Source organism: Delphinapterus leucas, chromosome 3, assembly GCF_059928025.1.
Source record: "Delphinapterus leucas isolate spDelLeu-1000000601 "Yukka" chromosome 3, BTC_Dleu_Yukka2, whole genome shotgun sequence".
In the NCBI taxonomy this organism is placed as follows: domain Eukaryota; kingdom Metazoa; phylum Chordata; class Mammalia; order Artiodactyla; family Monodontidae; genus Delphinapterus; species Delphinapterus leucas.
The window spans coordinates 131,809,284-131,832,684 of NC_143131.1; the positions used below are offsets into that span (position 1 = coordinate 131,809,284).

Sequence of the window (23,401 nt, forward strand, 5' to 3'; positions counted from 1 at the left end):
CTGCTGATGTATTTCAGCTGTGATGACGATTAGTTAATTAGCTTTGGGGTAGGACTTCAGGGACTGGTACCAGTAGTGGGAGTGACCACAGCCACCCCAGGACAGCAGAGTCCGTGTCTGGGGCAGGGAGAGTCACTGCAGGCTATAGATAGTTGACTGGGGCCTGAGCCTGAGCTGGGCTGGGCCAGGTGGTATCATGTGACCAGAGCCCGCTGCCCCCTGCCCCTCCTCCCAGGCCGAGGGACGCAGACTCTTCCGAAGCTTCCTTTGAGCGGAGCCTCAAGATGAGCGGACCTTCCGAAGGTTTCTTTTCTCTGTCCAGTCCTTTCTGTAAGGGCACCCTTTAGCCCCCTCCCGTGTTTCACCTGCAGGTCTGGGGGAACTTGAGGTGGGAAGGCTGGATAGAGAGAGGCTTCTGAGAGGTGGTGGCAGTGGTAGGAATCAGTGAAGAGGGTGAGGATGGTTAACACAGCATTTTTTTTTTTTTTATTCTGTAGAAGAGTGTTCCTGCCGGGGTGGGGGTGGCGTTGGGATCAGTGAGGATGGGATGAAAAGACCGGGTCCCCAGGCTCCTCCTCTGTGACTCCACCACACCCCCAGGCTGGATGACAGCTGAAAATACATCAGGCTTTTCTTACTCTGTCCCCAGGCTGGCCTGGGAGGGACGGGCACAGGTGGGTGATGTAATCTAGACTCCTACTGGCCTCTCACTCCCTGCCCTTAAATGGTGTCTCTGCCTTCCACAGTGAGGGTCCTGGGCTGTAGTTCAGGCAGTGGTGGGGGCAGAATCCATGTCAGCTGGATGCTTACCCCCGCCCCCGACCCCCATCCTCAGTGGGGCAGATGCTGAAGTGGAGGGACTGGGAAGCGGGCCTGAATGCCTCTTTCCTCACGGGACTGGGGGGTGCCACATGTGGGGCTTCCTCCGGGCCTGCTTGGTGGCAATTTCCCTTGCCTCTCTCTGGGTGCAGGAGAGGGGATTGTCAGGTTGCCAGTGTCCAGTCCTAGGAGTGTCGCTTGTCTTGCTCTATGACCTTTTAGGTTTCCCTGCAGTGGGCCTTGGTTTTCTCCAGTGTCTAGAATGATATCCTGCAGCCCAGCCATTGAGGGCCTGCCCTACTGGCCACGATGAGGAGGTGATTTGGGCCGTCCACCAGGTGGCTGAGAGCACAGGCTTTAGAGTCTGATTGCGTAGCTTCAGATCCTGTTCTGTTGCTTGCTGGCTGTGACCTTGGTAAATAACCTTTCCACCATGTCCCTTGGTTTTCTCATTTGGAAAACGAGACCCATTAGAGAAACTCACTCAGCATTAGAACAGTGCACGGCATCTAGTGAGTGCTCACTCCGTTGATATCATGACCACGGCTTGTTGCTAGCGTCTCTTCTGCTTTCATGAGAAGTCTCATTGGTTGAGATCTTACCTTTTCTTTCCTCTACCTCTAGATGTGAATTCCCTTTGTTCAGTTGAGGAAGGTGAGGGAGGCCCCAGGAAGGGGGTGGTATGTAGTGTCTCCAAGGTTATACAACTGGTGAGTATTGGAGTCTGGACTAGGACCCAAGACTGATTTCAGGTGATCAGTTGCCTCTGGAGTCAAGGCAGGGCTGGGACGTGGGTTCCCCTGGGATCCAGCAGTGCCTAGGATACTTGTTTCTCTGCCGGGGGGTGGGGAAGGCTCCGGCTGAGGGTTAAGGCCATAGACTCAGGAGCAAGCACTTGGAAAGCAAAGCTTCTTTTCTTCTCTAGTGTGAAATCCTAGAGGAGATGGGTGTGTGAACTCCCCGTTCGTTAAACAAACGTCAGCCGTGTTGCTAGGCCCTGAGCTAGACTCTGGGATCACTGCTATGAAAGCACCCTGGTACTTGCTCTTAAGGGGTGGGGTGGGCTGAATAGTGGATAAGTAACCGGGCACCTAACACAACGCAGTGAGAGCGCAGAGCCAGGGCACTTCGCCTAGGATCTGGTTGGACTCCTCCGAGGGGGTCGACCTAATGGCCAGGTATATGGCAGCAGGTGGGTATGAACTCCAGTAATGTAGCCCCTAAGCCCCTACAAATTACCTTGTTCCCCAAGGTAGAAGTTCTTTGCAGTCAGGGTAAATTCAGTCTTTTTAGATACTTTACTCATCTCTAGGAGATGATGCCAGCCCCACAATAAATATTTGGCCTTCGCCTATTCTCCTGGCACTAAGGCCTGAAATCTAGTAGTTCCCTCTGGCCAGCCCCATCCTGCAAGGCCTTCTCCCATCTTAACCCGGCCCCATCTCACTTCACCTACACTCATCCCTGTTTCATTTCCAGCTTTTCCTTTCCTCTTACCAGTTCTTTTTACCACAACCCGATGAGTTTGACTCACCCACGTGCTTTCTCCCCCTAAACCTCCCCTAGTTTCCCGCTCCTTAGACCTCCTAGATCTGGACCTTCTAGGTAGCTTTTTTTCCAAAAGATAAGCTTTAGGATCTTTCTGGAACAAGCAGTATAGAAAATATAGTTGACCTTTGAACAGCACAGGTTTGCACTGTGTGGGTCCACTTATATGTGGTTTTTTTCAATAGTAAAAGCAGCACCACATGATGTGCGATTGGATTTTTCGACTACGTCGGGGGTGGGTGCCCCTAACCCCCGTGTTGTCACGTTCCCCTGGTCAGCTTGGGATTGTGGGGGAGTAGGGAACCAGTGGGCTCTTTCAGTGGCAGTTTAGCGCTCCCATTAATTGGAGACTGAACTTTTAGTACTTTACCATGTCCCTTGGTGATCTTGGTGAACAGAATGTCAGGCAGGGTGATTACAGGATCTGATTCCTCGCAATTTTGAAAGAGTTTTTATTAGAGGAAATAGACAGTGACCTGAAAAACTTTGCCTTAAACCTTTTCCAGTAGTTTTCAGGAACACCTGGCCCTCTGACTGATCCTCTTTTCCAACTTTGTGTTGATGAAGTTGTTGCAGGCCTTTGGGTGCACTCTCCTTCTGGTAGCATGCAGGCGGTGCTGTTGGAGTGTGGAGGCTGGGTCCCTGCAGAAGTGACTGCTGTCACAGCTCGTGTGTAGCCGAGGGAGGTGATCTTCTCGTGGCTGCCCCTGCTGGTCCTAGTCAGGGAACTAGGTGGTATTAGCCTTCTCTGGGCCAAACCAGAATTAGCAAGAAAATCAGTGTGGAGTAAGTAGTTCTCTGGGCCTAAGGGCTTCATCCTCTTGGGACTGAGAGGGGTTTTCTCGTTCTCCACTGCTCAGCACTGGGAATGGGGGATGCTGTGGATTGGGTTACAGAGCCCCAGCTCTCCTGTGGCATATGGGGTGTCTTGAGGGGGCAATGGCTCCGGTATGGGGTAGAAGCCAAGAATGCAGTGGCCTCACAGTTAGGACTCAGGAAAGGACTCTCTCTGCTCGTTAAGGGAACACGCGTCTGATCAAGGCATAGAACATTCCTTCTGAGACCAGCCGGACAAATTTCTCTGCTCAGGGACTGGGGGCAGCTCCTGACCCCTGGCACGGCTGGCCAACAATGGAGGCAAAGTGACGGGCGAGCAGTGGGTGAGCAGAGCCCCAGGATATGTATCTTTTCCCGTGGATCTCTGGGGGAGGAAGGGTTCAGAAACTCTTGGTCTTCAGAGCCAAGTTGGAAAAATAAGTGTAGGTGTAGGAAGGATCAGACCTATTAGAGCCACTGCCTTAAAAAAAATTTTTTTTTTTTTTTTCTTTTTAAAAAGCCCCTGGACTTCTCTGGCAGTCCAGTGGTTAAGACTCCGCACTTCCACTATAGGCGGCGTGGGTTTGATCCCTGGCTGGAGAACTAAGATCCTGCATGCTATGCAGTGCAGCCAAAAAAATTAAAATCCCCGTCTGCCCTTGTTGAAACTACTGGAGAACCCCAAACAAAATTAAATCACTGTAAACATACCACTTGACTCCTGGTAATACTCGGTTATATCTCCTTCTAGAGTTTCTACTGTGTGTATGTGTACGTATACGTTTTTTATTTACTTTACAAAAATAGGGTTATAACTTTTCTCATTTATTGTGTTTATCTTTTCATATCAGTAGAGATCATTATCTTTTTATGACCATTCTAAAAGTTGTTGAACTTTTATTTAGCCAGTTCCCTGCTATTGGACATGTATTGTTTTCACTTTTTTTGAAATTATGAATAGCCCTTTCAGCATCTTTGCACATAACCCTAAACACTTGTCTAATTTGTATCATTAGGATAAATCCCTAAAGGTGGAACCATTGAGTCAAATGGGGGTCTCACTTTTTCTTTAGAAACTTGGAAGGCAGGCACATCTTCTCTGAATGGCTCACTCTTCTGTTGACCACAGGTCACTGAGGACAGGGCTGGCCCTGACATGTGGGGCTTAGAAGAGGTCCTTGGATTGCCCACTTAGGGTTTGTATCTTGCCTTCCTAAGTCTGCTCACACACAGACTTCTAGAATGTTAGAGCCAGAGAGGGTCTTTCAGATCCCTTTATGGAATCTGGGTCGATTCGGGAGCCCTGAATTACAGAGCAAACCCTGGCATGGACTCAGTTCCTTTTTTCACAAGAGGGTATAGAGCTGTGAGGGTCCTCCGAGTTGAGTTCTTGGGGTTTCGGCTGCTTGCTGCTTCCATGATCGCACTTGCCATGATTTCTTCAGAAAGAGGTGTTTGAGCATGTGTCCTTCCCGTCCCCACCGCGTCTTCCTCCTTTGGGAGCCTGCAGGTTGTTTGGTGGAGTGGGGTAGTGATGAGGCTGAGGAGGTGGTTGTGGGCCCCTCCCATGGGCTCTGCGTAACTCTCCCTCCCTTCTTGTTCCCACAGAACATGCTGCTCCGGCCAGGGTGGTGAGGGCAGCAGTTCCTAAACAGCGCAAAGGTAGCAAGGTAAGAAATAGGAGTTGGCAACCCAAGCAGGGACTTCCTGGAGGTGGGAGCCTCTTTTCTGTTGTAGTGAGTGATTCTGGACTGCGAGGTACTTCTGGGTTCTCTCTGAATATAGCAGGGGCACTTTTTCTGGGTCTCTACATTTTGGATGGTCCTCGTGGACAGACTGATTTTGGCCTCTGATCTCTCAGTGGAGCTGTATTTTGGATGAGGTCCTGAATGGTCGAGGCAGGGTTACCCTGGAGCCCTCATAGAATGTGCCTTGCAGGTTGGTGACTTTGGAGATGCAATCAACTGGCCAACACCTGGAGAGATAGCCCACAAGAGTGTGCAGGTGAGTCTGTGGGGAGGGATGGGCAGGTTTGAATTCTGTCTACATGTTCACATTTGGCCTCAAGCTTTCAGAGCCTCAGCTGTTACCTTTCTGTTTTTTTAAGAGGAGTGGTTGGTTCCATATGGGCAACATTGAAATAGCTAAGAATCATTCTTTGCGCCCTTGCTGTGTGTCAGGGACTGCCAAGTGCTGTTTTTTCATCATTTCATCTAACCCTCAGTGACTCCTAGATAGGTCCTTCAGTAATTCCCATTTTACAGATGAGGCCACTGAGGCTGGGGACAGTTAATTACTAGCCCTTGATGGCCAAGTGGGGATTAGAAGTCAGGTGTGTTGTATTGTTCCAAAGCCTGTGATCTCCATCACTACACTTGGATTGCCTGTCGGTGATCATTAGGCCAGGTACCCGCCTCCAGACCACAGGTCATGGGGAAGCTTATGTAGCTTTCCTGAGCCCTAGCAGAAGATGGACTCCTGGTCAGTCCTCTCCTTCCCAGCACTTTTGTTCTGGGCTGACAGCTAGGTCCCTCACTGGCTCTGGCCACACTGGTCTTTAGTTCACAGATAGGGTTGGTGTGGACAGACCAGGGGCCAGCATCTCCTCCGTCCCACAGGTGACCTGAACTGTGTGATCCTGTTGTAGGGAGTAAAACAATTGCCCGTTGCAGGCCGCAGCCCCAGCCCTGGGGGTTGTCTCTGTCATTTAGACTTAAGGAAGCTGGAGAGACAGGTTGTCCTCTACCTCCTGCCTGTTTGACAACTCTTCCCAGCGAAAGCATCTCAGGTGTGAAAGTAGGACCTTAGAATACATGCAGCCCAACCTGCCGTCACATGCTCCAGCTCCTCAACCCCGTTCTTCCAGTGACAGGGAGCTCCCTTCTTTCCCATCCCAAGAGGTTCTCAGACTCACATCACCTCCCTGTTCCTCTACTTCCCGCTGCAGCCACAGTCCCACAAGTCTCAGCCTGCCCGCAAGCTGCCACCCAAAAAGGACATGAAGGAACAGGAGAAAGGAGAGGGGAGTGATAGTAAGGAGAGCCCGAAAACCAAATCAGATGAATCGGGGGAGGAGAAGAATGGGGATGAGGACTACCAGCGAGGCGGGCAGAAGAAGAAAGGTGAGTGACTTGGATCAGGACTCGGGAGAAGGTGGTAGGGCAGAACCAAGAAATGTGGGAACGCCAGGGCTGCTGGAGCAACCTCAGGAGCCCCTGCAAGACGTCCTGGGGAGGCTGATGGGTGTAGGCCACTGGGTAGCAAGCTTCACTCCAGCTACCTGTCCATCAGTTCCTTTTCTTTAACAAGCATTTGGTAAGCCCTGTCCTCAGCACTGGGGCTCTAGCAGTGCAGAAGACGGGGGCGGGGGTCTGTGCCTCAGAGTGTTCTTTGTGTGCCTTTATGTATTGCTGTCCCGTGTTAGATTTCATTTAAAGACAGGAGTTCCCATTGCTCTGGCTGAAATGGCTAGAGTACAGGTTTGGCTGCTCTCATACATATCCAGAGGAACAGGGAGTCTGACCAGGATGGAAGGTTATTTCTCTCACCTGAGAGCTGGGTGGAAGTAGGCCAGGTGCAGCTCTTTGATTCCTTTGTCTTGCTGTGTGTTGGCTCTTCTCATTCCAGATGACTCACTCCACCTAGCAGGATGGGGAAAGGGGGGAGTAGCTCCCTGCGTTTTAGGGACTCACCCTGGAATTGACTGCTTCCACTCAGCTCCCCTGGGCAGAATTTCGGCACGTGTCTAAGGGAGCCTGAAGGTGCAGTCTTGATTCTGGGCTGCCATGTGTCTGGTTCCAGAGGGGGTTCTCTTGATGGTGGAGAAGTTGATATTAGGAGTCAACCAAGAGTGTCCATCACAGTGAAGTCCCCCACCTTCTTATTTTAGAGATGAAAATGAGGTCCGGTGAGGGAAAGGAATTTGCCCAAGGTCACCAGATGGTGATTCAGGCCTGAGACCCCAGACAGGGACAGAAGTGTTGGGGGTAGGGATGGCCAGGAGGGAACCTCTCCTTCAAGCCTTTCTTGTACCCATGCTGTCCTCCAGGGAACAAACACAAGTGGGTTCCGTTGCAAATAGACATGAAGCCTGAAGTGCCCAGAGAGAAACTGGTCTCTCGCCCTACTCGCCCGCCGGAGCCACGACACACACCTGCCAACCGCGGGGAGATCAAAGGTATGCACCTCCCACTATGGAGGGCCTGGGCATGGGGCTCCTCCTCAGGCCTGACCCGGCGCCCCCTCTCCCCATAGGGTCTGAGCCTGCCACCTACGTGCCCGTGCCCGTGGCCCCCCCCACCCCAGCCTGGCAACCAGAGACCAAATCGGAGCCTGCCTGGCACGACCAGGATGAGACATCGAGTGTGAAGAGTGATGGGGCTGGTGGGGCGCGGGCTTCCTTCCGTGGCCGTGGACGGGGGCGTGGTCGCGGCCGGGGACGCGGCCGGGGTGGCACTCGAAGTACGTGAGGCCCCTTTGGGCTCCGGGATGTCCGAGGGAGTGCGGTGGGGGGCGGGCAGGGGTCTCCTCTCCCTCATGACGCCCGTTTCCCCCTTAGCCCATTTTGACTACCAGTTCGGCTACCGAAAGTTTGACGGTGCAGAGGGGCCGCGCACCCCCAAGTACATGAACAACATCACCTACTACTTTGACAATGTCAGCAGCACTGAGCTTTACAGCGTGGACCAGGAGCTGCTTAAAGACTACATCAAACGCCAGATGTAAGTGGACAGGCGCTTTCCTCCTGGAGACGTGGGTAGGGTTGGGGGCTGCCTGAGGATGGTAGCCTGGTAGAGTAGGGCTGTGCAGGCCCTTCCGGTGCTAGCAGCAGTTGCTGCCTCTGGCTGGAGCTGAAAAAGGTAACTTGAGAGAGCTGTACTACTATTATAAAACTTAATTCGTTCCTTTTTTTAAAAAGGAGAGAAAATGTCTAGATTCTGCTCCACTTTATCCCTTTATTTGTAATGGCAGCATTCAGAACGCTAGCATTATTGGTGAGGCTCAGTGCTCCATGCGTTACAGGCTTTCTCTTATTTAGTCCTATGGTTGTCTATTTAATTTTTATGAGCTGGGTTTTATCCCCTTTTTATTGATGAGCATACAGGCCCAGTAACTTGCCTAACTGGTAAGTGACAAGGCACAGATTTGAGTCCATTTCTGTCTGATTTGCAAAACCTTAACTCCTAACCTCTCTAGTGCGTTGTTTCTCAGTCCAGTGGGGGAGCCGTACAAGGAAGTAGATCATTGCAGAAGAGTGTGATAAGTGGCTCAGGAACAGAAGAGAAAGTGACCAACAGGATTGGGGCTGGGTTTTAAAGGAGGATGAGGCGTTTGTCAGGCATACAAAGAGGCTGAAGGGCAGAGAGAAGTTTGACCCAAGGTTAGGGAGCCATGAAAGGATAACATCATCTCTTTTCAGCCTTTAGGACTATTAAGCACAGTAGGGACAGGGTTGGTCAGAGGCTATGTGAGCTTCCTGGAGTGTACAGAACGAGGAAGGCATATTCACAGATGATGAAGCAATCATACTTCTTCTCCCCTCCACCTAGTGAATACTACTTCAGCGTGGACAATTTAGAGCGAGACTTCTTCCTGCGACGGAAAATGGATGCTGACGGTTTCCTTCCCATCACACTTATTGCGTCCTTCCACCGAGTACAGGCCCTTACCACTGACATTTCACTCATTTTTGCGGTATGTCTCCCTCCCTGGGGCTGGGGTGCAGAGGAAAGAAAGGTCCTTACTTAATTAAGGAGCTGGAATTTGGGCCGAGGCAGAAAACCCTGGAAGAGTCCTCATCTCATTACTTACGCTAAGATTCCAAGGCTTGGCCAGCCTCTCTCCCCCTCCCCCTCCCCTCCCCCTCCCCTTCCCCTTCCCTCCCTCTCTCTCTCTCCCCTCCCCCCACCCATCCCTTTATTACGGAAAATTTACAAAAGTAGACACAATGGTATAATGAGCCCATCACCCAGCCTCAGCATCTATCAGCTGCATGGCCAGTCTTATTCCATCTGTCTCCTCATGTTTCCTTTCCCAGATTACTTTGAAGGAACTCTCCGGTAATCTGACATTTCATCCATGTTTCAGTATCTGTGTCTAAAAGATAAAGGCCTGTTAAAAAAAAATAATCAGTATATGATTATTGCATGTAAAAATATTAACAGTTCTTTAATATCACCAAATATCTCGTCAGTTGCAAATTCACCCCACTTGTCAAAAATGTTTTGGTAGTTTATGAGAATCAGGATCCAGATAAGACCAATATTATTGTCTTATTAAGTCTCCTCCTCTCCCTCTCTTTTTCCTTGCAGTTTATTTTTTGAATATGCTAGATTGTATATCTTGTAGAATTTTCCATAGGACAGAGTGGTATCATTTCACATGTTCTTCTGTACTCCAGATTTTTTTGTAAATTGGTTCTTGAGAAGCCTGATGAGATTCCGGTTTTGGTTGTTTTGTTTTTTTTTTTCCCTCCTCGTCAAGAATACTTTATAGATAGTGATATATTCTCTCAGATGTCACTTAATGCTTCACTTGGTTCTCTTTTTTGCCATATAAACTGCAAATCACTGTCTGTTACTTCATTAGGGACTACAAAATGTTTATATTCTGTCAATCTGTCTTTATTTGTTAGCTGGAATACCTCTTTAAGGAGGTACTTTGCATTATCAACTATTTGGTTACCAAGAAGTATATATACTTTGTACAGGAAGGGCAGATAAGTGCTTGATCTTTTCCTTTGTTAACCAGTTTTCAGAATTATGAGCTGATCCCTAATAGCCTTCAAAGGTGAACAGTGCGTTTCGAGTTTGTTTTTTTTTGTGTTAGTATCATTTAATATCATTACAAACTTGTAGGTTCAGACATTTTGTTTATTTCAAAATTATTGTAGTGATTATGCTGAATCAAATTGTTGTGTCTTTGGCCAGTGGGACCCTGCTTCATCTTGTACATTTCCTGTCCCAGATCTGAAATTGGCCGTTTTTTTTAAGGAACTCTGGGTCCTCTATTTTGGGGAAGTGGTGTTTTTGGTATTTAGATAACACAGTTTGAGTTGTAGCGGTGTTTATTGCTACTTGATTGGTCGATGTTTCTAGAGCTTTTTGTTTGTTTGTTTTAATAAAATACATCATGAGATTGTACTGATATTTTCTATTAAAATTTCTGTAGGGTCTATACATAACCCCAAGTATCTTTTATCTGTAACTACTACTTTCTCCCATGCCAAAAATCCTAATTCCTAACAACATCAACATAACTATTCATTTGTTTTACTCTACAGTTTATACACATTATACTTATAGTACCTCTCCTACTCCTAAAAAGTTTTTTTTCCTATTTATACAGTCAGTGACTATTTTCAACTTGAAATAATTTTTTTGTGGTTGTTTCTTTAACTTAATATATATTAGTTTCATTAGCTTCGCTTTGCTTTCACGTTTTGGGGATTGCTTTCTTACGTCTTCATGTTTGTTTTACATTTATAGAAAACATTTATGTGGTTCCAAAGTCAGAGGGTATGTTCATAGAAGCCGGACTTAAAATTTTCTTACTTACACCTTTTTCCCTTTCTTTTACTATTAGCAACCTTTCTTGAATCTTTCTATTAAAAAAATTAAGTAAATGCCTCTGTGGGTATTATATACTTCCCCTTTCTTAGATGAACGGTAACATATAGCACATGTATTTCTTCACGCTTTTTTTGCTTTCACTTAATATATCTGGGAGCTGACCGTGTAGTAGTAGTAGTAGTAGTAGAAGAAAGGTACTCCTCATTCTTATTTACAGGTGCATATATATATATAATCTTTTCATGTTTTAGCCCGTGTCTTTGGTGTAGATTTCTAGAAGTGGGATGGTTGAACTGAAAGGCAAATGCATATGTAATTTTGCTGTTACCTGATTCCCTTTCTAGTGGGTGTGCCTTTTGCATTCTCACCAGCAGTATATGAGAGTGCCTCTTCCCCAGCCTCACCAACACAGTATGTTGTCACATGTTAAAATGTTTTCCCCTTCCATTTTAAAGATTTTTATTTTTTTTAATTTTAATTTTTAATAAATTCATTTATTTTATTTTATTTATTTTTGACTGCACTGGGTCTTTGTTGCTGCGCGCGCTGTCTTTCTCTAGTCGCGGTGAGCGGGGGCTACTCTTAGTTGCGGTGCGCGGGCTTCTCGTTGCGGTGGCTTCTCTTGTTGCGGAGCACAGGCTGTAGGCGCACAGGCTTCAGTAGTGGCTCGCGGGCTCTAGAGCGCAGGCTCAGTCGTTGTGGCGCATGGGCTTAGCTGCTCTGTGGTATGTGGGATCTTCCCGGACCAGGGCTGGAGCCCGTGTTCCCTGCATTGGCAGGCGGATTCTTAACCACTGCACCACCAGGGAAGCCCCTAAAAGATTTTTAAAAGGAAACTCTTCTCCCCCCTCCATTTTTCACCCTTTTTCCCAGAGATAAACACCTGGAGCACTTTACCTGTGAATCCTAGAAAAATTTGTGTGCATTTGTATGTTTTTACTTAAAAATTCAAACACCAAAAAATTCAAACACCAATGGGATCTTTTTGTTTTTTTTTTAAGTCTTTATTTAATTTGTTACAATACTGCTTCTGTTTTATGTTTTGGTTTTTTGACCTCAAGGCATGTGGGATCTTAGCTCCCCGACCAGGGATCAAACCCTCACCCCCTGCATTGGAAGTCAAAGTCTTTTTCTCGTTTTAGTTAATTAATTTGGTGGCGCTGGGTCTTAGTTGCGACAGGCAGGCTCCTTAGTTGAGGCAGATGGGCTCCTTGGTTGCGGCATGTGAACTCTTTTAAGTTGCAACATGCATGTGGGATCTAGTTCCCCGACGAGGGATTGAACCTGGGCACCCTGCATTGGGAGCGTGGAGTCTTACCCACTGCGCCACCAGGGAAGTCCCTGGAAGGCGAAGTCTTAACCACTGGACCGCCAGGGAAGTCCCCCAATGGGATCTTAAACTCACTGACTTACACCTGCTTTTTTGTGACTCTTACCACCTCAGCGCATTTGAAGCTGATTTTAAAGCCTGAATAGTGTTCCATTGAATGGATGTGCCATAATTGGTTTAAATTGCTTATGTGGTGGCAAGCGTAGGTAGTTTCCAGTTTTTTCCTTTTACAGACAATGTTGCTGTGAATGGCCTTATATCCAGATCTTATGTTGTCACCTGTTTGTGCAAGTATTTCTGTGGGGCTGATTCCTGGAAGTAGAATGGCAGGGTCAAAGGGCAGGTGTGTTTTTCATGTTGGTACCCTCCTACAAGTTTGAACATCTCACCCGTCTGCTGGTCGTGGAAGATGGTACCAGTTTTCTTATACTCCTGCCAGCACTGGACTTATCCCTGAGCTCATGGGGCTCAGTCATCTACCAGCTTCCAAGATCTCAGTCTGTCTGTGTCTTTCCTCTGCATCTTCTCCCTCTTTCTCAACCCTGCAGGCCCTAAAGGACAGCAAGGTGGTGGAGATCGTTGATGAAAAAGTCCGCCGAAGGGAGGAGCCAGAGAAATGGCCTCTTCCTGGTCCCCCAATAGTGGATTATTCCCAGACTGATTTCTCCCAGCTTCTCAACTGCCCAGAGTTTGTGCCCCGCCAGCACTATCAGAAGGAGACAGGTAGGTACCCTGCTGGCATGTGGATGCCTCCCTGTTGCCCTTGTCCTCTGGCCATCAGGAGGAGGGCTGGAGGGATGAGGATCTCCCCTTTCCACCCTTTAGAGTCGGCGCCTGGCTCTCCCCGTGCTGTCACCCCAGTGCCAACTAAAACAGAGGAGGTCAGCAACCTAAAGACCCTGCCCAAGGGCCTGTCTGCCAGCCTCCCTGACCTGGATTCTGAGAACTGGATTGAAGTGAAGAAAAGACCTCGGCCCTCCCCAGCACGACCCAAGGTGAGTGAGGCCTGCCACGCACCCTGGGTTCTAGGGGCCTGGCCTGGAGTGTGGGGAGGGGTGTTGCAAAGGCACAGAGCTCTGGGCTTGTAGAGGCTGGCAGGCAAGCTGGGTGGCTCAGGGTTGTAATGCGAGCTGGAGGTCACCAGTGACTGCAGGAAGGCTGATATGGCCTGTTTCCATTTCCAGTGGGGATCACCCCTCAGGACAACCTTAGCTCCGTGAGATCCTGAGTGGCATTTTTCACAGGAGGAGATGATGCAGCCTCTGGCAGCAGTGTCTCATTAAGTATTAAGTGTTTCTTAACATTTGCCTGTTCTTTTTGGTTTTGGCCACTCCATGTGGCATGCGGGATCTTAGTTCCCCGACCAGGGATCGAACACATGCTCCCTGCAGTGGCAAAGCGGAGTCTTAACCACCGGGCTGCCAGGGAGGTCCCTTGGCTGTTCTTTTGACCCCATCTAAATCCCTGGGGCTGCATTTTTAGTGCCTTCCCCCTGAATTTGTCCTCACTGTCCCATATATAAGCCCCTCAGACCTTCTGAGGAGGGAAGGGATGGGGAGCAGACACACGGTCTGGACAGAGTCTAGACTAGAACACAGGTCGCCTGTCATTGCTGGCTGCTGACCTTGGGAAGCTTCTTTAATATCTCAAGGCTTCATTTTCTCCGTCTTCGGATGGAAGTAAGGAGGGATTAGACTGCTCTAGAAATAGTAAAGCAATATATGAATAGCTCACATTTAGTCCCCTGTTAGAGAAGTGTTTCAGTCTCGAACTAAAATTACTGCCCCTTTTCCAGGAGCAGACTTTTGCTCCATTCACCTGCCCATTGCCATCCCTTCTTTGGAGACCTTCTTGGTCTGGGGCTTGTGAGGAGGCCTCAGAGGTGACCTTGGACTTTGGGTTTATGGAATTCTGTGCTCCCTTTTCCATTGTGACCACCCCGCTCAACTCCTTCTTCCTCCCTTCCTGTTTATACCCCGACCTCCCAGCCTGTTCTGGCTGCGGTCTTCCAGAAAGTGTCAGAGGTTAGGCTGGAGTCATGAGGAGAGGCTAGGGTAGTAAGTGCACAAGGACCTGACAGAGTTCAGTTCAGTGCTGCAGACTGCAAAGGCTTTGGAAAGGTGGAGCTGTGCTTAGCTCCCATTCCAGAATTCGAGCCCCCTCTCCCACCTGACCTATGGTGAACCTTCCAAAAGAGAATAGGGTTAGAGTTTATACAGAAAGCGCTTTGCACAGCAGGGAATTGACGTTTAGATATATACTATGGGGTAGACAGATGCTTTACTTCCAAGATTTCAGATAAATTCAGCCTATCAGCACTCTGGAATACTTTGTTTTGGCTGAAAGCAGTCTTGTTTTCTCTTGCCTTTGGGACATGCTGTGTTTTTGTTTGTTTTCTTTTTGCCTCTCGCTGTCTCTGTCCCTGCCTTCATCTGGCTTACTTATGCGCGTCCTTTCATAGTCACTTCTTCTGGGAAGCCTTCCCCGACTGTCCCCACTCCCACCCCCAGCTGGTTAAGTGCTACTCCCTATGTACTCCCACGAGGCCTATTTATAGTCCTTACCATAACACACTGCAGTTGGTTGGTTGGTTGACTTTTTCTCCCACTAAACTGAGAGCTCCATAAATTCAAGGACCTGGTCTTGTTCTTTTTCTGCTTTTAGCATCTTCATACAGGGCCTGGTACCAGTGGGTACTTGCCCATTTATCAAGTAGTTGAACGTGTGCTGTTGCTGGATCCCAGTCTAAGTACTGGATAGGATGGAAGGCAGGGCAGCTGTGGTTCTTGCCTGCTGAAGCTTCCAGTTTATTGGGAGGTGTTGGGGATGGACAAATGGATGAATCAGCCTGTTGAACTTGTACCCACTCTCAGGCCAGGTGCTGTGGAGGATACACATTTAGGTAAATGAGAGTGCAGTCCCTACGTGCAGGGAAGTTGTTATCTCAGTGTTTATGAATGACTGTGATGTGAGCTGTGAGCGGAGAAACCTGGACTCGTACGGGACATCCTTTTTCCATGAGGCTGACTCCGAGGCTGACAGCTGTGACTTGCTGGCATCATCAGGGCCGCAGTTGTAACAGTCCCATGTTGAGGGGTCAGGGCTTCTCCCAGGGCACAGCGACAGGGCCTGGCATAAGGTGATGCCCTGGTGATTCCCTTTCTCCTTGGTCTGCCCCCATGTTAGAAGTCAGAGGAGCCCCGGTTCCTCCACCCGACTACTCTGCCTCAGCAGCTGCCCTCCCAGCAGCTCATGTCCAAGGATCAAGATGAGCAAGAGGAACTGGATTTCCTGTTTGACGAGGAAATGGAGCAGATGGATGGGCGGAAGAACACCTTTACCGCCTGGTCTGATGAGGACTCTGACTATGAGATTGATGACCGGGATGTCAACAAGATCCTCATTGTCACCCAGACGCCACCTTACATGCGCCGGCACCCGGGGGGGGACCGCACAGGCAACCACACCTCGCGTGCCAAGATGAGCGCTGAGCTGGCCAAGGTCATTAACGATGGGCTCTTCTACTACGAGCAGGACCTGTGGACTGAGAAGTTTGAACCCGAGTATTCCCAGATCAAGGTGAGTCTTGGGCCTAGCAGTGGTGGTGGGGCCTGGGGTGCCTGTAACGTGTGGAAGGGGAAGGCTGACAAGCCGTGTGACCTTGGGCACAGAGCCTCAGCATCCTCCTCTAACAAGAGGGGGTGATGCTCGACGTGAACACTGTGGACTGTGCCAGTGTAAGAGCTGGTCACTCTGCTCCTTGAGCGTCCGTGTTCAATGTCTTAAGTTGGCTAGGCACTTTGGTGAGGAATAGGTTAGGGATTGGATCGTCATTTCTGTTAGGCATATATAAAAGTTTAAAAGCCTTTTGAGGAACTTGCTTTGAGTGTGAAATGTGGAGGAAAGATAGGTCTTTTAAAAAATCACTGCTACCTGGAAACAGTCAAAACTGGTATAGTAGGTGTTTACAGAGTGGGTATGTGTGGGGGTCGGTTGGCCTTTGGTGAGCGTCTGTTGTGAGTAGTAGTGTGTTTGGTGGCGATGAGGAGAGAATTGCCCGAAGAGAATCGGGGTGGGGGGGGGTCTACAGCACGTTCCTGGGGAACCGGAGTCTGACCTCAGTGCTGCTGCAGAGAGGGCTGGGCAAGTACTCCCCCCTTCTGGGTTAGCACACTCATGCCTGGGTACCTGGGGTCGAGGATAGTGACGGGGCAGCTGAGAGCCTGGGGACCAGAATTCCATGTATGTGGTCGCAGGAGCTGCCCTCTTCAGCTTCTTGCATGTCTTGATCCCTAAACAGGCTAGGGCAGTCTTCTTACCAGCATCCCTCCCCCCCTGCCCCACCCCAATCTCGTATCCTCTGCAGCAAGAAGTCGAGAACTTCAAGAAAGTCAACATGATCAGTCGGGAGCAGTTTGACACACTAACCCCTGAGCCCCCTGTGGATCCCAACCAAGAGGTCCCTCCTGGACCACCTCGCTTCCAGCAAGGTGAGAGGTGACACCTGCCACCCTGGCCTGGGTGGGAGGGTCTGGAGCCGTCCGACGGGGCCTTACAGGGACAGGCATTCACAGGCCTACCTCTGCTTACTGTCCCCACTCTGCCTCTGCAGTTCCCACTGACGCCCTGGCCAACAAGCTGTTTGGTGCCCCTGAGCCCTCCACCATTGCCCGCTCTCTACCAACCACTGTCCCAGAGTCGCCAAACTATCGCAACGCCAGGACCCCTCGCACTCCCCGGACACCGCAGCTCAAAGACTCAAGCCAGACGTCACGGTTTTATCCAGTGGTGAAGGAAGGTCGGACGCTAGATGCTAAGGTGAGGCGTTCCTGCTGAGCTGCTAAGAGTCTTGGGCTCACTTCAGTGCATTCCAGGGCTCTGCTTCTCTCTCTTGCCTTGAGCCAAGAAAGTGCCACGTCCCCCACCTGCTCCGTATTCTTAGGCTGGTGGGCCCACCAGGATTGAGTGACACATCTGCAAGATGGACTGGGCGTGGGAGTGGTGGCCGCATGTAGCCATGGTAAGGCCTAAGGAGGACTGACCAGGTGTGGGTCCTTGAGCAGATCATGTCACCAGCAAGCCTCGATCTCCTCATCTGTGAAGTAGGCGTGTCAGCTCCTAGCTTACAGCTGTGGACATCATGTGAAAACAGACATGAAAATGCTTTATAAATTGTGAGATAACTCACACCTAGGAGGGAATCTTAGTCCTACAAATGCTTGATGCTCCTCAGTGTTGGATGAGTACAATTAGTAACAAGTCCCGGACTGACCTTTGCAGATGCCTCGGAAAAGGAAGACCAGACACAGCTCGAACCCACCCTTGGAGAGTCACGTGGGCTGGGTGATGGATTCCCGCGAGCACAGGCCCCGGACTGCTTCCATAAGGTATGGGACAGTGGGGAAGGGAGGTCAGGCTGACTGCAGGGCGGGCAGCAGAGCCGTGACATTGATGGGACCAAGAAGAGAGAAACTCTTTGGTCTGCAAATTAAAGGAAATTTAAGGAAGGTGCCCTCATCCAAATCCAAAAAAGCAGGAGTAGTCTAGAGAGCTTAATCCAGACCCCAGAAAGAGGAAGGCTGCCTTCTGAAGTGTGGCGGCCACATGGCATTCTCTCAGCGGGATAGCTCAGTTGATTTCAAAAGTGGGTGTCTGCTGCCTCCCTCAAGATAGCTAGGGAGTTGAATAAAGATACAGGTTCCTGGACCCCACCCTAGATCTCCTAACTGAGCTTCAGGGAGTAGGGCCCAGATTCCTTTTAATTTTTTCTCAGGAAAACTACCCTAGTGTTCTCAGTTCCAAAGCAAGATTTGGGAGCCACTGACCTATGCAGTCTACTCCCTGCAAAGACAGGCATGGTTTTAAGAAAAATATGTTTGGGTTAACCCATTACAGCTCATTAAGGAAAGTCAAATGTTAACACGGGATAAGTAAATGGCTAAAAGCTCAGGTTTGCGCACTGTACAGATCTGGGAAGTTAAATATTAGCTCTGTGACCCAGGGCAAGACTCGCAGTCTCTGTGAGCCCCAGTGACCTCTTTGTTAAAAAAGCATCCAAAGGTTGGTACAAAGAGTGAGACCCATGGATATATATAATAAGTTACGGGCCTAGCACAGTACCTGGGCCTCTTTGTTTGTTGCACTGTGAGAGGCTGGATCTTGGCTGCTGGAAGAGACCAGAGGGGCCCCTCCTATTTGATGGCTGGCGGGTCTGAGGAACCTGGTGACACTATCTGTTTCATGGTCTCTATAGCTCCAGCCCCTCAGAAGGCACGCCTGCGGTTGGCAGCTATGGCTGTACCCCTCAATCGCTGCCCAAGTTCCAGCATCCTTCCCACGAGCTGCTCAAGGAAAACGGCTTCACACAACACGTCTACCACAAGTATCGTAGGCGCTGCCTTAACGGTAAGAAGCACAGAGGGAGAGGGCTGAGCTTCCTGGACCACTGCTTAGATCCAGTGTAAGGGCTGGTGGAGCAGGTGACTATTTTCTCTAACCTCAGAGCAAGAAGTGATATGACATAATAGCCAGGTAGTTTTGGAATACAGGAGGCAAAAAGAACCTGGTGCTTAGAACATTCCTGTTCGTTGATCTTTCTCTACTGATGTAAAAAATACCAAGAATTTTCCTGGGTCTGCAAGACCACCAGTGTCACAAAAGGGTGTGCATGAGACAGCGTATATTCTCTAGAACAGTGACGGCCTGTGGACCAAATCCAGCCAGCAGCCTATCTTTGTACGGCCCTGGAGCTAACAGTTTTTTACATTTTTGAGTGTTTGTGGGGTGGGGAGGGAGAGAATTTATGGCAGAGACCATATGTGACCTGCAAAGCCTAAAATACTTACTCTCCAGCCTCTCACAGAAAAAGAGATGGCTGACCCCTGCTCTAGATGAGACTGCAAGGAGAGAGCCTCTCTAGACGCTCTCACCTGTTACCTTTCATCACAGAGGAGATAGCTTTTAACTGTAGGTTTCTGTCAGGTTGTTTCTAAAGATGCTCAGAGTCGATCTGAATGCTCACTTAGAGTTACTAAGTCACTCAATCCCCTTTTATTCAGCAAAACAAGGCTGCTAAATGCTTGGTTCATCTGCCTTACTTCCCTCTTCATGTGTGTGTGTGTGTGTGTGTGTGTGTGTGTGTGTGTGTGTATTTATGGAGATACAATTTACATACCGTACAGTTCATCCATTTAAAGTGTACAGTGCAGCCAGTGGCTTTTAGTATATTTAGGAGTTGTGCATCCATCACTAGAATCCGTTTTAGAACATTTTCATTACCTTAGAAGTAAACCCTGTGCCCCTTACTAGTCACTCCCCACCCCCCCACCTCCCCAACTCGTCCCAGGCCTATGCAACCACCACTCTGCTCTCTGTCTTTATGGATTTGCCTGTTCTAGACTTTTCATATACATGGAATCATACAATATGTAGTCCTTTGTGACTGGCTTCTTTCCCTTAGCATAATAATTTCAAGGTTCATTATATGTTGTACCATGTATCAGTACTTCATTCCTTTTTATTATCAAACAACGTTCCACTATGGATGTACCGCATTTTGTTTATCCATTCGTCAATCAATGGACATTTTGGGTTTCTGCTTTTTGTCTATCATGAGTAATGCTGCTTTGAACATTCCTGTACATGTTTTTGTGTGGACATAGGTTTTCATTTATCTTGAGTGGAAGAGGTGGGATTCCTGGGTCATATCATAGTGTAACTCTGAGTAACCTTTTGAAGAACTGCAAGACTGATTTCCGAAGTGGCAGCACTATTTTATGTTCTTAACAGCAGTGTATGAGGGTTCTGATTTCTCCACATCCTCCCAAAACTTGTTATAGTCTATCTTTTTGAGTATAGCCATCCTAGTGGGTATGCAGTGATATCTTTTTATGGTTTTGGTTTGATTTGATATGGTTTTGATAGCTAATAATGTTGAGCATTTTTTCATGTGCTTATTGGCCATTTGTAAGAAATGTCTTCTTTGGAGAAATGTCTGTTCAGATCCTTTGTCTACTTTTTATCTGGATTGTTTGTCTTTATTATTAAGTTGTAATGATTCTTTATATATTCCAAGTACAAGCTCCTTATCAGATAACATAATTAGCGAATAGTTTTTCCCATTCTGTGGGTTGTCTTTTCACCTTGTTGATCATGTCCTTTTAAGAACAAAGGTTCTTAATTTTTTAGTGATATCAGATTTTTCTGTTTTTTCCTTTTGCTTCTTGGGTGTTTTACATATGTTTTTTAATGGTACCATTTTTACTCGTTAATATTGTAGGACTGCTGAAATAATCGGTACTGATGATATAGTGAAGAATATAATTTGTTGGAGTACACAAATTATTTGTTGATGCTTTTCCTTGTTATATAACTACACTGGGAGCAGTAACCTTTGAGGTGGAGAGCTAGACCAGGATGGCCTGGCTCTGAAGCTGAGGCCCCCTACTTCTGGGGGTGCTCAGGCCCAGTGCCGAGCAGCAGAGCCTGACGCAGGGTAGTTAGTCCTCAATGAACACTCCCCCAAACACTTAAGGGGGCAGGTGATGAGGAAGGGAGTTGGGAGGAGAAAAGACCGATGTCTTTGAGCCCCAGGATCATTTGTCCCCTGAAGCACAGGCAGCCTGGCTCTAAAACACATCTTTCCTCCTTCCTCCTCAATCAGAGCGGAAGCGCTTGGGCATTGGCCAGTCTCAGGAGATGAACACTCTCTTCCGCTTCTGGTCCTTCTTCCTCCGAGATCACTTCAACAAAAAGATGTATGAGGAGTTCAAGCAGCTGGCTCTGGAGGATGCCAAAGAAGGCTACAGGTGAGTGGGATTGGGGTGAAGGCTCTGGCTGGGGCTTGGGGGCGTGGCGAGGGTTCTCCGTTGGGTCTACTTCCAGAACTGTAATTGGAAATCTATTGTATATATATTTCATGTACTTTGTAAAAAATTACTACTTTGAATGAGTAATATATTCAAAATTCAAAGAAGTCGGAAGGTTATGTAGCAAGTGAGGAGTCTCCTTATCCCAGTTTTACAGCCGTCTAGTTCCCTTCCCCACAGGCAGCCAGTATTGTTAGACTCTTGTGAGTCCTTTATAAGAATACTTTGCTTATGTAAGCAAGAACAGACCTAGGTAGTCTCCCCGCACGCCCCTTTTGTTTACACAAGAGATGGCCTCCATTAGATATTATTTTGCACCTCACTTTTTTACTTAAGGCTGTATTTTAGAGATCACTCTGTATCCATTTATAAATGACTTTCTTGTTCTTTTTTTATAGCTTGTATGGTCTTACACTGTATAGATGTACCATAATTTATTTAACTAGTCTCCTATTAATAGATACTTTGGTTGCTTTCAACATTTTGCTATTCAAAAAAAAACCCAAAAAACTTTGAAGGGACACTTTTTCTCCCAAGTAAAATGTTTTCTCTGTAAGCAATTTGAGAAGGACAGAAATGTTTAAAGAAGCTGGGGGAAAATGTCCTTCAGTACAGAGACAACCAGTGTTAATGTTCTGCCATATTATGCATATTTAGGTCATGCAAGGGATGCCTTTTTATGTCTTATTTATCATTTATAAGCATGAGCACTTTTCCATGTTGTTAAAATACTTAACCTTTTTGCCTCCTTACAGAAGTTGTTACATGAGACAAGATCATTTGAAAATCCCAATTCCCAAAGATAACCAGTGTCAATAATATTTAATATATGTAGTCTGTGCCCTTCCAGACTTTGTGTGTGCATATATAGATATAAATTTTACATATTTCTTTACAACAGTGGGTTTATTCTACATATAGCAGTTTGAAATGTGTTTTTTCTACTTTATAATATATTGTAAACATCTCTCAGTAGTATATTTACATTATAATTTTTTTTTTTTTTTTTTTTTTTTCCGGTACGCGGGCCTCTCAGTGTTGTGGCCTCTCCCGTTGCGGAGCACAGGCTCCGGACGGGCAGGCTCAGCGGCCATGGCTCACGGGCCCAGCTGCTCCGTGGCATGTGGGATCTTCCCAGACCGGGGCACGAACCCATGTCCCCTGCATCGGCAGGCAGACTCTCAACCACTGCGCCACCAGGGAAGCCCCATTATAATTTTTAATAGATTATATTATTCTTTTGTACTAAGTTACCATGATTTTTCTTAATCGCTTCTCTAAGACATTTAAATTTTTCAAAATAATGCTGCTATGAACAATTTTGTACATCTGTACAATCTTAGTCTACATTTTTGGTCATTTCCCTGGTATATGTTTCTAGAATTGAAATTTCTGAGGTAAATGAAGAAACCTACTAATTGGCATGGTCAAATGGCTTTGCAGAGAGTTCATGCCAGTGATTGACAAACTTTGCATAAGGGACAGACAACAAATATCTTGGGCTTGGTGGGACATAAAGTCTCTGTTTCAACTGCTCTGCTCTTGTAGCAGAAAGCACCCAGTGATATCTCATAGGCAAATGGGTGTGGGCAGGGATGCTGTCGTTCATTCGGCCTCAGTTTGCTGACCCTTGGCAAACATTTAATGCTGGACTCATTTAGACTAGCGTTAAATGTTAGCCTTCTCAAAGTATGCTTACCATTTTCTCAATAATCCATGTGTTTAAACTGTTTCATAGTTCATCTATCATCCAGGTGCATTTCCTGTCTTACAGATAAAGAAACTGTCCCAATTTCACTGGCTTGTGTTCTTCTACAGATATGGTTTGGAGTGCCTTTTTCGATACTACAGTTATGGCCTGGAAAAGAAGTTCCGGCTGGACATATTTAAGGACTTTCAGGAGGAAACCGTGAAGGACTATGAAGCTGGTAAGAGTCAAAGAGTTGGGGCTCTGCGAGCCCTGGTCATCTCAGTCTTCTCGGCCCCTAGCTCTGCCTGGGCTTGTCTGTATCATGTCATACCTCCCTCTCCTGAACCTCTCTATTCTCAACTTCGCAGAACCAAGTCTCTCTCTACCTCTTTCTCCTCTTTCCCTGCAGGTCAGCTGTACGGGCTGGAGAAGTTCTGGGCCTTCTTGAAATATTCCAAAGCCAAAAATTTGGACATTGACCCCAAACTTCAAGAATACCTCGGCAAATTCCGACGTCTTGAAGACTTCCGAGTGGATGTGAGTGGATGTCTCTCCTCTTTCCCACCCTGATTGTCCTAGAAAGAAAACTGGACCAGACATCAGGATACCTGGATTTTGATCCCAGCTGTGCCACTAGCTCAGGGACCCTTCCTGCCCCCATTTGGGCCTCAGTTTCTTTGTTAAACAGAGCGTGTGAGAAGTTGGGCAGTGAAGGCTAATTGGAGGGTGTATGGTTGCTCCTTCCTCCCTTTCCCATGGT

General features: G+C 47.8%; 1 protein-coding gene across 5 annotated transcripts in view; it reads left to right on the top strand.

Annotated features, from left to right (window-relative positions):
* Positions 1-23,401, top strand: part of LARP1 (La ribonucleoprotein 1, translational regulator) — a 54,588-nt gene that overhangs the window by 28,869 nt on the left and 2,318 nt on the right. For 2 of the 5 annotated variants that reach the window (XM_089909602.1, XM_022590215.3), the window contains exons 2-18: positions 4,792-4,853; positions 5,122-5,187; positions 6,131-6,305; positions 7,232-7,360; positions 7,438-7,644; positions 7,742-7,904; positions 8,733-8,877; positions 12,633-12,807; positions 12,910-13,079; positions 15,271-15,663; positions 16,451-16,574; positions 16,697-16,902; positions 17,365-17,471; positions 18,338-18,489; positions 20,747-20,891; positions 22,770-22,879; positions 23,051-23,178. In XM_089909602.1, coding sequence (XP_089765728.1) covers positions 4,792-4,853; positions 5,122-5,187; positions 6,131-6,305; positions 7,232-7,360; positions 7,438-7,644; positions 7,742-7,904; positions 8,733-8,877; positions 12,633-12,807; positions 12,910-13,079; positions 15,271-15,663; positions 16,451-16,574; positions 16,697-16,902; positions 17,365-17,471; positions 18,338-18,489; positions 20,747-20,891; positions 22,770-22,879; positions 23,051-23,178 — 2,657 coding nt within the window. The other 3 variants (XM_089909601.1, XM_089909604.1, XM_089909603.1) reach the window with 3 other exon arrangements.